Source organism: Sceloporus undulatus, chromosome 5, assembly GCF_019175285.1.
Source record: "Sceloporus undulatus isolate JIND9_A2432 ecotype Alabama chromosome 5, SceUnd_v1.1, whole genome shotgun sequence".
NCBI classification, from domain to species: Eukaryota; Metazoa; Chordata; class Lepidosauria; order Squamata; family Phrynosomatidae; genus Sceloporus; species Sceloporus undulatus.
This window is the reverse complement of record NC_056526.1, coordinates 146,017,806-146,033,306: the sequence shown is the minus strand read 5'-3', so window position 1 is coordinate 146,033,306 and position 15,501 is coordinate 146,017,806. Positions and strand designations below refer to the sequence as shown.

Genomic DNA, 15,501 nt, shown 5'->3' with positions numbered 1-15,501 from the left:
CACCCATGACGTGCTAAGGTTGTTCAGGGGCGGGACATGAAACTCCTTTCTTGCTGCGGAGCAAGGAGAGGTGTCTCCCCAGCGCCTCTTTTTGGCACTCTGTACCACGCCTTAGACAGTTTTCAGGAAGATATTTGTATTTTGTCTGTTTTAGCGGCAAAAGGGATGGGAGAAGGCATTTAGCAGCACCTTTGATTCTGACAGATTTATTTTGGCAAGAGCTTTTATGAATTTTAGTTCGCTAATTTCAATAAGCCGGTGAAGTACAAATTTAAAGTCACAGATATTTAAGCAGTTATATTGTTGTACTGGTGGGAACAGAATGTGTATGGGATCCAGAATTATGCAAATATGCCATAAGCCTTCAGAAAGTTGTGTAAGATGATACAGATCTGTCAAACATCTGATCTGTGAGTCTTGAGGTATTAAACGAAAAAGATTTTCTTAAAATAGGAAGCTCTTCTGAGCAGAATCCTTTTATTATATGTGCAACTGTGATGAGACCAATATAGTAATAAATACTGTATGGCAAGAAATCATTGTCTCTGTTCACGCCTGTGCCAATATATTCCAATTCAGCTGTTTTACTTTCCAGTCTTGCTCTTACTTTTTTCAAATAAAAAAAATGAGAACAGCTATTTGTAGGTCAAAGTGTCTAGAAAGGTTGAAGTGCTCTGCAAGCAGTTTCTGGCATTTCTAATGTCAAATTTGTGATTGCTTGTCCTCTTGGTTGAGGACAGTCTGTACAATGTATAGTGCAGAGGAGCATTGCTGACAAACAACTGCATATATCACGTTGGAAGACAAACTAGTAAAAGTACATCTGATGTTATGGGTGGCAATGTTGCTGTCAGAGTAATAATAATAATAATAATAATAATAAAGTTTTTATTTATATCCCGCACCTTCCTTCGATCAGGGCGGCTTACAGTATAAAATTTAAAACAACAATACATACAATAAAATCCAAAATACATCACATATAAACAATAATAAAAAACACAGGCTAAAAGCCCCAAAGCCCTTCCTCTTGGCCACGAAAGAGGAGGGAGGCCCACAGGATTTTTAATCGGGGAATGCTTGTTGGAACAGGAAGGTCTTCAAATCCTTCCTAAATTGGGCCAGGGTGGTAGTCGAGCGGAGCTCAGTGGGCAGCGTATTCCAAAGGGCTGGGGCAGCAGTGGAAAATGTCCTCCTTGTGGTGGAGGACAATCTAGCCCCAGGCACCTTCAGTAGCTGCTGCCCAGATGTCCTGAGGGTGCGAGGCGGAATGTACGGGGAGAGGCGATCCTTTAGGTAACCTGGACCCAAGCCATTTAGGGCTTTATAGGTAATAACCAACGCCTTATATTGGGCCCGGAAGCGGATAGGCAACCAATGGAGATCTTTCAATGCCAGTGTTATATGGCTGGTCCTGGGAGCACCAGTGACGAGCCGGGCTGCCATGTTCTGAACCATTTGTAGCTTCCGAGTTTGATATAAGGGTTGCCCCAAGTAGAGTACATTGCAGAAATCCAATCTCGAGGTTACCAGAGCATGTACAACAGTTTCTAGGTCCCTCTGCGCCAGGTATGGGCGCAGCTGGCGAATAAGCCGAAGCTGATAACAGGTGCTCTTGACCGTCGCGTTCACCTGAGCAGTCAGGTGTAGCGACGAGTCAAGAAGCACCCCCAGACTGTGCACGGAGTCCTTCACAGATGGATAGATGTAGATGTAGATGTAGGGTTGGCATCTCAGTTTATAACAGAGTGTTAATCCCTCTGTTTCATCGATGTTGTGTGACCTGTTACAGGTGAATAGTTGTTTAAGGTTGGAAAGGCTGTCTGTATAGGTCTTGTCACCCATACTTGATTGTAGCTCATTGATCATGCTTTTAAATGGTGTTAGCTAGGAAATATAGGTATAAACTAGTGGTCTGTTTTCTGGTTTTGGTTCATCCTACAATAGATTGTTCATGTCTTGTTAATTTGGCTTTTTCCTCCCCCTCATTAAATGAGTATTTTTCTTGGAGAAATACCTGTCACAAAAGTATGAGTTTTGAGTTCCTGTCTTGTGGATTTGGACAGATACAGTTGAATTGGAGGGCTTGGTTGTAAATCAGTGGTCCCCAAACTTTTTTGAGCTACTGCCCCTTTCCTCTTGGGCAACAACTCTAGCGTGCACGCATGCACACACACACACACACACACACACACACACACCCGTGTGTGTTATTAGGTCTACTGTTATACAGCAAATTCAAAACAGCCAGTCTTGGCTCCTGCTCCCTTTGCACCCTGTCACTTTGTCAGCATGAACTGTGCAGCTGGCTGAGCAGAGACTGAGAATCTTCTTGCCTGTGCCAGCCCTGTGACAAAGGCAGGCACAGGTAAGAGGCTTCTCTGTCACTGCTCAGCCAGCGGCACAGTCACTGCTCCCTTTGCACTCAGTCATCCTGGGAGCTGCAACCAAGCAATGCTTCCCCATAGAACCATAAGTGATCCTCCCACAAACATTGTTTCTTCTTATCCAATGAAAGACAGCAGGAGCAGTAGTGCAGCTCCAACCTGCCAGACAAGTCCTGGCAAAGGTCATAAAGCTTAAGAGGGGTGTGAAATTTGAAAGTTCCTTTTTGCTGCCATTTCTCCCCCACTGCTGTGTGCTCTAACTATTTGCTCCAGTCAGTCAGTCTGTCCCAAAATGGCATTGCTCTGAGCCACAGAAGTGATGCCCTGTGACCTAGCCTCACAAGAGTTTTCCAGCCATCACTACTGGTGAAATATCTGTCTAAGTGAGAGGGCAGCAGCTCCTACCGTGTCCGAACTCCAAAGACAATTACGTCTCAATGTCACAGTTCATATAATTCATAGTTCCTGTTCACTTTTGCTAGCACTTGCTTTAGATTTTTTTCGTCTGCTTGAAAGGTTGGGGGGGGGAAATTCGGCTTCTTTACGTTCTCGTTCTGCTGGGCGATGTGATGCTGGCAGAATGGAATTTGTTAATTAGTTACGCGACTTTCGCCTCGCGTCCCACGGTCTGTATGGCTTCACAGGCTTTTCTCCGGGCAACGCCAGCGGAACGGAGGGTTCAGACAGCCCCACAGCAACAATTAGGTGGGGGGCAGTCGTTTTAACCTACGTTTGAGCTTGCTTCTTCAGTTTCTGCAAAGACGAAGTCTGCCTGGCCTACATCCCTTGATTCCAATAACTCCACTGCTTTCTGAGCACGTCTGCTGTTGCGGGATTCTTGTGGAAGTGCTGGGTCTCTTACCGGCGTTGCAGAGAACAGAACACCTTAAACCTCCTCTGACTGGACGGCCGGTAACCGTGGGCGGGTTGGGACCCCACCGACACCTCGAGACCTACGGCCGGGTGGGGGGAACCCAGAGGACCTCGGGACTTGAGGACCGGCGCTGAGGCAACCACCAGGGAGCGAGGCCCAAGGCCATCGCCCCGCTCAGCAGGGACCAGCCGAGGACTGTGGTTCCTGCCAACGGGCCGGGAGGGACGCCCAGCGGAAGAAAGCAACGCGCCGAGCGGGAAGGGCTGACTGCTTGGGACCAAAGCCTTAGGTGACGCTGATCTGCTGCAGAGCGCCCGTCCCCGGGCAAAACAACCTGTCACAAGGGTGGCTGGTGTCAACGGACGGACCCTTCGAGAACTGCCAGGCCCCTATGGTGGCCGCCTGATCCCCACAAGCTGGGAAGACCAAGGCCCCCAGGGAGCCAGTGCGGGCCCCCGGGCTCCGGCGGCGGCGCCCTAGCTGCCCCCATCAGCTGCTCTTCTGAGGAGGGCCGTGGAGGACCTGAGCACTCGGGCCCCCCGCGCCCAACGGGGTCGCCTGGGAACCCCAAGGCGTCGGCGGGAGAACAAAGAGGCTGGACGGGAGCTTTTGGCTGGCAAGCTCGGAGGCCAAGTTCAATGGGGATCCTGGCAGCTTCCCTTCTTCCTCGCGCAGGTCGCCGGGCCACATGCGAGGCCCAGAGGGGACTACTTCCCGATGAAGCCGAGAAGGTGAGACTTGTGTTGCCGGCAGGCTGGACGGCCGGGCCAAGCGCTCCGTGGCTTGGTCGCTCCTGTATGACTTGGTGGGGCGCGTGAGTTGCGGTCCTGGCGGCTCTCCAGACGGCGCTGCGGGGGCCCATTCGAGGACCCTTCAGAGTGGATCGCGGCCAAGGCCAAGCTTCGCCACCCTACGCAGGGGAAGCCCGCCACCCGTGGCGGACTATGTGCTGGAAGTTCCCGAAGCTGTGGCCGCCCACATCCCCTGATTACCCACAGGGCGATGCTGATGAACCGTCCATTCCAGGATGGCACTCCGCGCTGGAACTGCTGGAGTGGCATCTTCCGATGACGGAAACCCCCAGGGGCTACAGGGTGGGATTCGCTGTTGCCGGGAGGGAGCGGCGGAGGCCCCAACAGGACGGTTCGGCTGGCAACAAAAGCGGCGGCCGCTTCCAACAAGCGGAAGATTGCAGGACACAACCTCGGGCCGAGACACGGTCGGCCCAAACCCAGGCTTCAGCGGGCGGAGACGAGAGGCGAACAGCGGCGGATGCCGGCTGGGCCTCTGCTTGGGCCTGGGGAAAAAAGGGCCACATGATTGCCCACCTGCCCTGACGAGGGCCAACGTTTCTTAATTAAAAGAGCTCCCTAGCGGCGTCCGCGGGGCCTCCACCAGACAGCCCGTGCGGCCGGGGACGGAAGCACCCCGGCCAGCCAGCCGCGCGGGCGAGGGGGGAGGGAGGGGGGCAGGAGCGCCCCCGCCTGGGGACCGGCTCAGGACCAGACAATCCCGGCCTTGTGAGTGGCGGGTCTCCATTATTTCTGGAGTTAAATTGGGACAAAGCTAAGGGACCCTACAGAGCCAATGCTCGGGGCTTTGGCTCGGGCGGTGCACCCCAATCGTCTGCATCAGTGAACGACTTTGCAATCGCTCCGTTGAGCAGGAGGCCTTTGCCAGAGCTGATCCCGTTCCTGCAATGGACGGGACGGCTTCTGGGGGGCGAACCCACATTCCCAGACGAGAGCAGGCTTACCCCTGCACGATTTCGGGACCACTGGCGAGCTTTCGGTTTGTGGTTGGGCCCTACCCGGGGTTGTGTGATTGCGCTGGCATAGACTGGCTGGCTTTCACCACCCATTCACCATTGGAAAACTAAGCAAACTGGTGTTCAACTCCTGGGTGCAGCATTCTGTGCCCCCTGGTAGGACCACTGGCGAGGGAGCCCTCCACCGCGCCCCGGCTGGTGGCACCACGTCTTGGGCGCGGCCTGTTCCAACGAGGCCGTCAACCTTTACCGGCGCTGGACGGATGGGAACTTCCCGGGGCATCTATGGACTTGAGTGCAGTATTTGACGCGCACAACGAGTGTGACACACTCCGCCCCGCCACCATAGACGCACCCAGCCCCCCCCCCCCCCACGCCCTCCCCTGTGCTGCTCTTAACGAACCTGCCCTCACCCCCCACCCCCCCCCACCCGGTCCCCCCCCCTCCCCCCCGTCTCCCCGGGGTTGACACTACGCGATATTCTACACAAAGAATCTGGCCCAGCCATTTTCCCCCCTCCCGCTTCCCCGGGGGGCTTTCCCCACGCTTCGGAAAACAAGGGGACCACTCCCACGGTTCGGGACGATACAACGCACCACTCCCTTGCACATCCCAATACAGCCCCCCCTGGGCTTCCTCCCCTGCCTCTATATCATCAGGCCCATGGACGTTGTCCCGGGGCCGTGGAGTTATTCCCAAGTACCTTAACGGACTCCTCACTTCTCCCGACCCTTTCTAGCATGTCCACTGGTACAAAACGCATCCTCCATCTGCCCGTTGTCTTTGCTACTCGCCCTCCCTTGGGCCTTTCGCGCCCCCCTGCTCTCGCTGTCTCTGAGGTTGCTATTGACTGTCCTGACCGAGGGGCCGCCCCCCCTAGCCTGGGGCGCTCTGTGCGCTGTTTGCAGCTCCACATCCTCTTACCCCCGACCTTTCAGCCTCACTTAAACAGCTCCTCCAAAGACCTGAACACGGCATGTCACATTGTCTAAGTGCGCGTTCACACCACTTTAGAGTTCCTGGATTAGAGTGTCCACCCGGCGGACTGCAAATGGGACCCTCACAAGGTCCACACGGATGCTCATGACACTGGCCCCCCTCAACCAAAAACCCCCGCCAAACCAGTGCCAACGATTTTGGGTTTCGCTAACTTTCTAGACCGTTCCTTCCCCCCTTTGCCCAAATTGCCTTACCGCTCACCAACCTGTGCAAACCACGGTGGGGGGGGGCATTAGGAGCGTTCAGCGACGCCTTGAGGAACAGGCAGCTCGAACACTAAAAACCTCCCTACAAAGTGGAGTGGCACTCACAGGCCTGCACTCGAGGGCTTTTTAAATTAAAGAAATTTTCAGTACGAGCCCCTCCTCAAACCATCCGACCCGCCGCCTTTGTGGTTTCAGGGGATCTGCTTCCAGATGCCAGCACATGAACATTCCCAGTGATATCGCAGAATGGGGGGGTCTCAAACTGCAACATGCAGACCGTTTGAAACAGGAGTTCCATGGCTTCTCCAAACAAACCCCAGACAGGGAATAAGCTCTTTGGGGGGCAGAGTGTCAGAACTCCAAGACCAATTACTGTTCATGTTCCAGTTCCTATAATCTTATGTTCTTCCTTCCACTTGCTAGCACTTGCTTTAGATTTAGTTCTGCTCTGCTTGAACAGGTCGGGGCGGGGGAAGGGCCAATTGCTTTCGATCTTCTGGGCTGGCGATAGTGATGCTGGAGATGGAATGTACTGTTTAATTAGTTAGAGACCTCGTGCCCGCTCATTCCCACAGGTCGTGTATGGCTTCACAGGCTGATCGGCCGGGCACCGCCAGCGGAAGGAGCGGTGAAGACAGCCCACAGCAAAACATGGGGCGGCGGGGGGCGGAGTAGTTTTAACCACGTGGAGGCGCTGGGTTTCAGTTCTGCAAAGCAACGCTGCCTGGCACATCCCTCTGTATTCCAAACCCCAACTGCTTCTGAGCAAGTGCGTGTGGATTCCTTGTGGCAACTGGCGGGCCCTTACATACAGCAGAGAGGGCGCGGAGCAATCCAGCACACAAAGCTTCAGTGAGACTCTTGGGTTTTAAGGGACCCCAGAAAAATAAGTTTCCATGCACCCTCATCTCCCACCCATGACCTAAAGCTGCTGATTCCCCTGCTCTTTGTTGCCAATCAATCCTTGGACGAACGCCCCCTCCTGCCCATCCCCTTTCCCTCACAGCCTCTCTGATCTTTCCCCCACCCACCCTCCAGGGGGAGTACCACCCACTTTGGGCAATCACTGCTGTAACACAATAGGCTGGTAGTGTGTCTGGGTGGAAGCTGCGAGGCTGTATCAGTCTGGTACAATCTGTGGGCTTTTAACCAACGTTTGGCTCTTAGATATCCATTGTGTACAGTGATGTCGAAAAAGGTTTGTGTGACGTTGTCTCAAGAAGGTGCATTTTGTTCAGGAGTGTCAGGCTCGATTGATGTTTGTGAAAGTCTGTTAAACACTTCTGGAGGAACTTCTAAAGTCGGCTTTCCATGCGTCTAAATGAAAAGGTACAATATACCGTACTTTATTCCTAGAAACGTATCTTACCCATTATGTAATGTCATGCTTTCCATTGCAATCATGTTGAGCTTGAGCACAACAGAAAACTAATTTCTTGAGCCTCTAATCTCCCCGGTTTGGGTCTTATACTCAATTCTTCTATCAAAAAATGGCCAAGAAGTACTGCTGCTAAGCCCATTGTGTCTATTACAGTGGCTCCTTCTCTGCGGCACTTCCATCCACCAAAAATTTGGGCTTCTGCAGATGGCAACCCCTGTGTTTAATGCCCCCCCCCCCGCTGCGCTGTCCACATCGCGCCATAAGTAGGAACAATGGGACTTTAGGTCCTGCCATTTTTGTTAATCATGGGTGGTGGGTATCTGGAATGGGACCCTCACAGATATGAAGAGATGATTGTATTTCCATTTAGCTGTACTGTACTTTGTATTTGTTTCTAATCCCCATTGAATTTCATAAATAGTAAGATTTACAGTATACGTGTTTTAACCCTTTGATTTGCAGTTCTTTCTTACCCTGTTTATTACTTGCCACAAGATTTTCCTATTGTGCTGTTTTAAAGGAAACAACTTATACGCCCACCATTTGCTTATAAAGTAATGGATTTGTTTTTCCATGATGTTGACCTGCTTGCCAGGAAGACACCATTACACCAACCGATCTTCCCCGCACTCTAATAGACTTCCACTGGAAAGGCAACTGTGGGTTGTAAATCACCTGGCGTAATTTATGGAGTTTCATTTTTGCTACTCAGCAAAAACGTGTGAATATGTGATGATTCAAAAAACCCTTGGCCAATCAAGCCAGTATAATTTGTCTAGAACATAGAAGACAATGTTCGTTTGGACTGTTCTGAAGCAGGCGGAGAGGAGGAGAAGTGTGAACTGTATAACTATATTTCTTTTAAATGGATCTTGAACTCACTCAGGTCCACTCTCAACTTCCGTGTGTTAGGCTATCTAATTTAGTAGCTCCAGCAAAAGCAGAAGTCATCATCCAGTTACAGATAACTATACTGTACACTTGCTGATTTAACACTTGGCAGTACAATAATGCAAAATGTATTACTTTATACTTTTCTGTGTTAACCCTGATGATATTTTATCATATTATATGTACAGAAACCGAGCCACTGCACAAAACACTGTTTATGGTAAGTATGAACTTACTCATACGTTGTGTAACTCCTTTAAAACAGTGCGTTTGTCATTGGTAATTAGTCCCATTTATATTAGTGGGTGCATCTCCTCCCCCGGATTGGGGGAGGGACACAACAGCCAACTTAACCCCCGCCACATAACAACACTCAACACACTATATATATATATATATATAAATATTATTACTAAAAACCCACATTAAAAAATCATCATTAAAATTGCAGTTTAAAATACATCTCGATAAACCTGTGGGCGAGACTGTCTTAAAGCTCTTTCTCTTCAGACATATAAGCTGTCGATCTCTTCCAGCAGATCATCCACAGTTAGGGGCGGCTGAAGGAAAAAGTCCACTGGCTGACAGTTGCCAACGTATCCTGGATTGACCTAGAGTTGGTTGGTTTAAAGCTGTGAAAGATGCCTCTAAGACTGCTATTGAATTTGTTAATGGGTGGATTATATATCCCTTCAGTTGAAATGCAACTCATGATCCCACACTATTGACTATGGGGTTAAGCAGAAAGGCAGAAAGGATCAGCCAGAAGCTGCTCCAGCCTGATCACCCCAGCGTCACGTTGAACATACACCGCAGCCCTGAAGACACCTCTTTCTGTGACCCAAAATAGGAACGGAAAAGATCTGTTCCTTTTGGGGTTGGCTTTGGACTGCCTTAGGCAGCCCCGGTGCTGCCCACGACTTTCTGTCTCCAGGCCTATGCTGCTGAGATTTGCAGTTCAACAACTACTAGCTGATAACACAATCCCTATCCCTGTGTTAATAGTTGGCTTTGCTTCCAGATTATGATTTCTCTGTAAATACGTATCCTGAATGTGGAGATGTTTTTTAAAAAAAAAATACCGAATGGAGTTACAGAGTGAGATAGGAGTATGGACTAAGATGATAACACCCATCTTTTTTGTTTAAGAGCATGTTAGCCTTGTCTGAATTAAACTTCCATTAGTTTGCCTCCTTAGGTGTGCCATGGACATGAGATTTGAGGTCCAATGAGAATATGTTCATGCCACTTTATGAGCAATGTTAATTCTCCTTTCTTAAAGAAAAAATCCCCAGCTGTCTTGCAGGCATTGTTATTTTTGTATTTAACTGGCAGACAATCTAGGCACTGTTGCTTTTTGTTGTCTAGATGATGTGGCTTCTGTTGGGATGCTTTCAGTATGTATTAAAATCCAGAGAAACTTTGTGATGAAGCATGCTTTGCCAGTTGGATTAAGGTCATTATTGCTGGTGAAAGGATTTGAAGTATTTTGCTGCATAACCAGGCAGTGTCAACTGAGAGAGAAAATGCTGACCTTACAATCTCTAATATTGTTTCAGATTCTTTTGACAGATTCTAAGGTCAGGCTAGAGGGGTATTTTAAGCATTCTGTGACAAATGGTGGAAGTTTATGTGATAATTTTTTAAATGAGAGTACAATGAAGAATGAAAGGAGACAGATCGTGTGGGCAAAGACTTAATATAAAAGTGAAAAAAGTAAAAGTGAAAAGGTTGACATAACTCAATATTATCATATCTGTAAAATTATACCATATGTATACTTTACCTGCTTCTGTTTCTGAAAATTGTTGTGATCTGTCTGTCTGTCATTCATTCATTCTTGAGGCTAAGATGATAGAGATGGAGAAACTCTTTTTAAAATATTCTTCATTAAATTTAAAATCAAAATAATACATTCATTTCCCATAATCTACAGATATAACACCTCAAACACCCCAAATATTCAGTGTTTACTTCATCATACAACTTGATCTTTCCAACAAAATACAAAGTATGCATTGTTCCATTTCTCTATATTTCCTTACATTTGATAGTTAGCATTATTGTTACTTTTATTGTTACAATACTTTACATTTTATGCATTGTTCAACTACCATTTTTTAAATATTTAAATACAAATGTCTATAACAACATTTTCTTTATATCCCAAACCTTAATCCAATATTTTACCATTGGACTCAATTCACTTTCTAACTTTTGTTGATTTTTTTATTAATTAAAGCTGTTAATTTGTCCATTTCTCTTAATTCCATAATCTTTTGTAACCAGTCATCCACTGTAGGTATATTCTCTGATTTCCATTTTTTGCTAATAATAATCTAGCAGCTGTTACTAAGTATAGAAGGTACAATCAAAATTGTATTTAAAAATCATGAATTACACTATGTGAAAAATTATATGAAGGCCATTGTGTGTTCTGAATGTACTCTTCTCTAATTATCAAGAAACTGCTCATTTTCAAGGGGGAAAGGCTGAGAAAAATGGAGTGAGACATCATTGAATATTAATTTTTATTTTCTGAATACATTTTGTGAGCTTTTCCTATAAAGAATTTCTGCTGTTTCTGATCCTTCATTTTTATCATCTGGGCCCCTTATTTATGTAGTTGCCATAAGTTGAATTCAACTTTATGGCAGTTAACATGAAATTATAGATTTCACTCAGTATTTTTGTTGTCAGTGTGATTGTTCATTATCTACCTGACTAGTAAACTATAACTCTTGCATTTTCTCATAGATTCCTCCACATTGTGGATCTTCTTCCAATGTGAATGGTGTGCCTGAACTATCTCCTTGCTTGAGTCCTGAAGGTAAGAATCTTTGATGGGAGAAATGTTCAAGGTTTTGTTTATAGAAATGTCTATGCTCATAATGCAATCAGAATCTAAAAATGGTTGAATGTGTTAAATCAGTTTTGGAGTCAGTTGAACTAGGAGTAACCTATGCCCTGCATCTATAATTTTGGACAAATAGGAAGTGCCAATAGGTCTAACCTGCTTTCCAATGCTTTTGTATTAGCACAAGAAGGATCATTGAGGGAAAGGGAGAGAAACTGGTACAGATTTAGTTTCCTTTATCTGAAATGTATGAGACAAGAAGTGCTTTCGAGGGAGGAGATTTTGGAATTTAGGTATTCCTTTATTTGGAATACAGATGCTTTGGGGAGTATCTTGCAGCTGTCTCTCTCACCAAGGCTCTGCCACTGCCTTTGGCTCCCTAAGAGCAAGTATCTGGATAATGATTTGCCCATCTCCTATAAACAGTGACCCATGGCTCCCACTGTGTCTGAATCAGATAAGCAAACAGTAGTAGTTATATTGCTGGGAATGAGGGACAGCAGTAGTGGCAGTTGTACTACTGAGTCCCTGGCCAGAGCTGCCACAGCCTCCCCCTCTTTCTAGTCCACTCGCAGGATGCTTTTTTGCTTCGTCTGAGGCAGCGGGATCAACTGGAGCAAAGTTTCTCTTCACAATGGCAAGCAGCCCTTCTTCCTGGCTTTAACTTACCATGCCCCTGGAGTTGGCTTCTGGTACTGCAGGAAGAAGGGCTTCTTGTCATTGCAAGAGGACAAAGAACTTCAGGTTTTTGCCTTGGCTGATCCCACTACCTCAGATGAAACAGCAAAGTGCCAGCAAATGAGAAAGAAGTTGTACTACTGAGTAGTGCAACTGCTGCCACCTCCCCCCCCCCCCCGGTGCCATGGCTTCTCCTGCCCACCTGCACACCCAGAATGTGATGGTGGCCATGAGACATTGCTTGCAGCAGATGACTACTTCCTTCTATGGACACTCAACTCATTTTACTCTTGGGGAGCTGGAGGTGTCATCATTGTCATCATCAGCTGGGTAGGGGTGAAAACTGCAGAGTGTTCCCCAGAGCTGCTCTCACTCATCCTGCAGGCACTGGGTGGCTGACATGCTCAGGGAGAGAAAGGACAGGAGAGAGCAACTCCAGTGACCACACCCTGGCTGCTGCTACGAAAGTGGGCTACGATTACTGACTTTCTATAGACAGAAGACTTAGGTAGGATAGACAGAAGACTTAGGCTGGGATTCAGAGTCTAATGGTGGGAAGTAACAGAGAGGAGAGAGATGCTGTTTTTTTGTTTTTGTTTTTGTTTTGTTTTGTTTTGTTTTGTTTTGGTGTGAGACCCTCCTCCAGGCCAAGGCTGGAAACAGTCACCAGCAGCCAGAGCAACAGCAGTTGCTCCTTGTTCAAAATTTGGCTGTGAACTTATCCATGCCATCTACCACCCTCCCACCTGTGGCTGCGGCTTGTTGCAGCCTCTGCTTCTGCTCTATCATGTCAGTGCTTAAAATGTTACAGATTTTGGAGCATTTCAGATTTCAGAATTTTGGATAATGGAGGTTCAATCTGTAGTTAATTCTTTGATTTCCTGACAGCATCAGTGTCATGGCAAAGGTAGAGCAGGCTTGGGGTTAAAGTTGGGTCTTTTGCTCTTATGTAGTAAGTTTCTATATCAGGTAGTTAATGGAATTCTCTAGATAAACCTTGATTAACCATGTGGAAAAGAATGAGTTGAGATGTTATTTTTATTCAGGAGTGCAGTCATAATGCATGTTCATCATAGAGTGTGATTTCTCAGGGAAAGGCTAAGGAGATGCACATTTGCCACTTTTAAAGATAAATTTTACACAGGTTCTCTTAATCTCTTTTTACAAACATTTGAAGGTATGCTGAATTTTAAGCATATTTGTATTGCAATATATTTTAATAGCCAGACACAATGTTAGCCCTATTTACATAAAAACAGCTTTATAGTATTTCATTTGTGATCATTCTTTATTAAGAAACAAGATTAGATTATTGTAAAAAAAATAAAAACCTTAGGGGACATATAATAATGGAAATGTTAATATTAGAATTCATCTCAACTTGAGAATGTGGAGAAGAATATAAAAACAGTCAATCAGCATTGAATAACAGGTTAATTTTTCATTATCCTGTACTAGAGGTAATGATAAATTAATTGCTAGCTGCTACCTAGGTCATACTGATGCAGGCATTATGAAGACATTCTACAGCATTCAGCCATCATCTTTGCAAAACAGAAACTGACCTGTAATTTTTACACCAGTTAATAGCTGTGGAACTCAAACTGAAATCATGCATTTTTTTCAATATATTCCCTTCCATGGCTCAGGTCTTACAGATCTAGCTTTCTCAATTGATTCCTTTATTGAAGGAATTTATCCATGTATGTCATTTTGTTCACAAAAATCTAGTTCATTAAATGCAAGTCTTTGTATAGCCAAGTGTTAACACTCATAGATAGATAGATAGATGATAGCATTCTTAGGTTTATACCACTGCACATTTAGCCTAACTAACTACTGACTAACCTTTTAGCAGTGGCACAATTTTGTACTCAGGGATATATAGCAGCAGTTCATATTTGCTTGTGGTGGGAAGGACCATATCAGGATCAGAGATATAGATGCTAGGGATGGAGATTGCTGGCAGAAGGCAGGCAGCACCAAACCTTCATACACTTGCAGATCTAGGGCACCCACCCCACCCATTCTAGGTAGCTATGCCACTGTCCTTTAAAAATCTAGCTATAGATTATATACAGACTAACTAGCAGAAAATTGTCTGGTAAAAGGAAACATGTGACTTAGCCTTGAAGCATCTGAAGGACAAGTATAACTAAAGGCATGAGTTTATGAGTGAAAAGAAAAAGAATTGGGGGTATTGTTAAAATTGTAATTGCCAAGTTTTTAAAATATGACACAAAATGAACTGTTGGCATAATTGTCAAAGCCTTGATGTTTGTGTGTTGCATGTACATTTTTTAGTACCTGAGCAAGTGAACTAAATCAAATGATAACTGTATGTAGATGTTAAGGTGCATCACCTACTAAAGTATGTTAGAAAACCAGTTATGAGAATCATGTTTTGATGCTTGCCCTCTGATAGCACAGCAAGGTCATAGAACTCAAATTAAGCCTTACTTGCTTTTACCTTCTAGTTTAGATACAAATTTGAAAGGACATATTGTACTTAACACAGCTTATTTTAAAATTCAGATTTTGACATTAAGAATTTAACACATAGTAAGCTAGAGGTCAGTGAAGAATTATCCAGATTGCTATTTCTCTATTCAGCTTGCTTTTTGTCCTTTCCATCCTGCAGGTGTGAATGGAAACAAATGCTCAGGGTCATCAACTATTCTTGAAAAATACAAAGTGGGGAAGGTGATTGGAGATGGTAATTTTGCTGTAGTAAAGGAATGCATAGAACGGTGAGCAAGGAAATTGCATAGCTATTCATTTTTTCTTGATTGCAGCTTTTTAAAACCTGTACACTGAATGTATACTGAGAAATTATCTCAATTTCAGGAACAACCAGGTATTTGTTGAAGAATCCTTTGGTTTTCTGTTGTATATTTAAAACTGACTAATGTTCAGTGCACTCTGTATTTCATAAATATTTTTGACATTTAAAGTCAAGGGCTTGCAGCTGACCTTGAAAAGAGGCAAAAGGGGGGAGGGGATTACCACATATATGTTCAAGCATGGCATTTAAGTATGGCAGGACCACATCTTGACAGTAACTTTTGTAAAGAGACGTTTTAATGTGTGTGCGCTCCTACCAGCATGCTTCCTTGTGTTTTTTCAATCCCATCGTTGGTCTAAGCAGGGAGAGCTGTGTAGCAAAAACATAAGGGAAAGGAAAGTAGAAGTTAAAGAATGACAACTAGGCATTCCACACATTTGTAACCTTACCAACTAATGTATCAGCCACATTCCTTTTATCACACTTATTTTTCATCACAGTAACTTTTGAGCTTTCCATTACTAGCAAATCAAAACCATGTAGCCAAAGGATTTACACATCTCTGCTGGAGGAATGGGTATGTGAGCAGTTTTCTAAAGGAGATGATCATGGAAGAAAAAAGAACCAAGTTAATTTAGCTGCCAAGAGGATTTCCTGATTCTGCCTCTCAAACCT

The 15,501-nt window shown here is 45.7% G+C and overlaps 1 protein-coding gene across 6 annotated transcripts in view; it reads left to right on the top strand.

The window, feature by feature from the left end:
* DCLK2 (doublecortin like kinase 2) overlaps nt 1–15,501 on the top strand; it is a 93,291-nt gene that overhangs the window by 51,785 nt on the left and 26,005 nt on the right. For all 6 annotated transcript variants that reach the window (XM_042468733.1, XM_042468732.1, XM_042468737.1 and 3 more), the window contains 2 exons: nt 11,264–11,336; nt 14,683–14,791. In XM_042468733.1, coding sequence (XP_042324667.1) covers nt 11,264–11,336; nt 14,683–14,791 — 182 coding nt within the window. The remainder of the gene's footprint in view (nt 1–11,263; nt 11,337–14,682; nt 14,792–15,501) is intronic.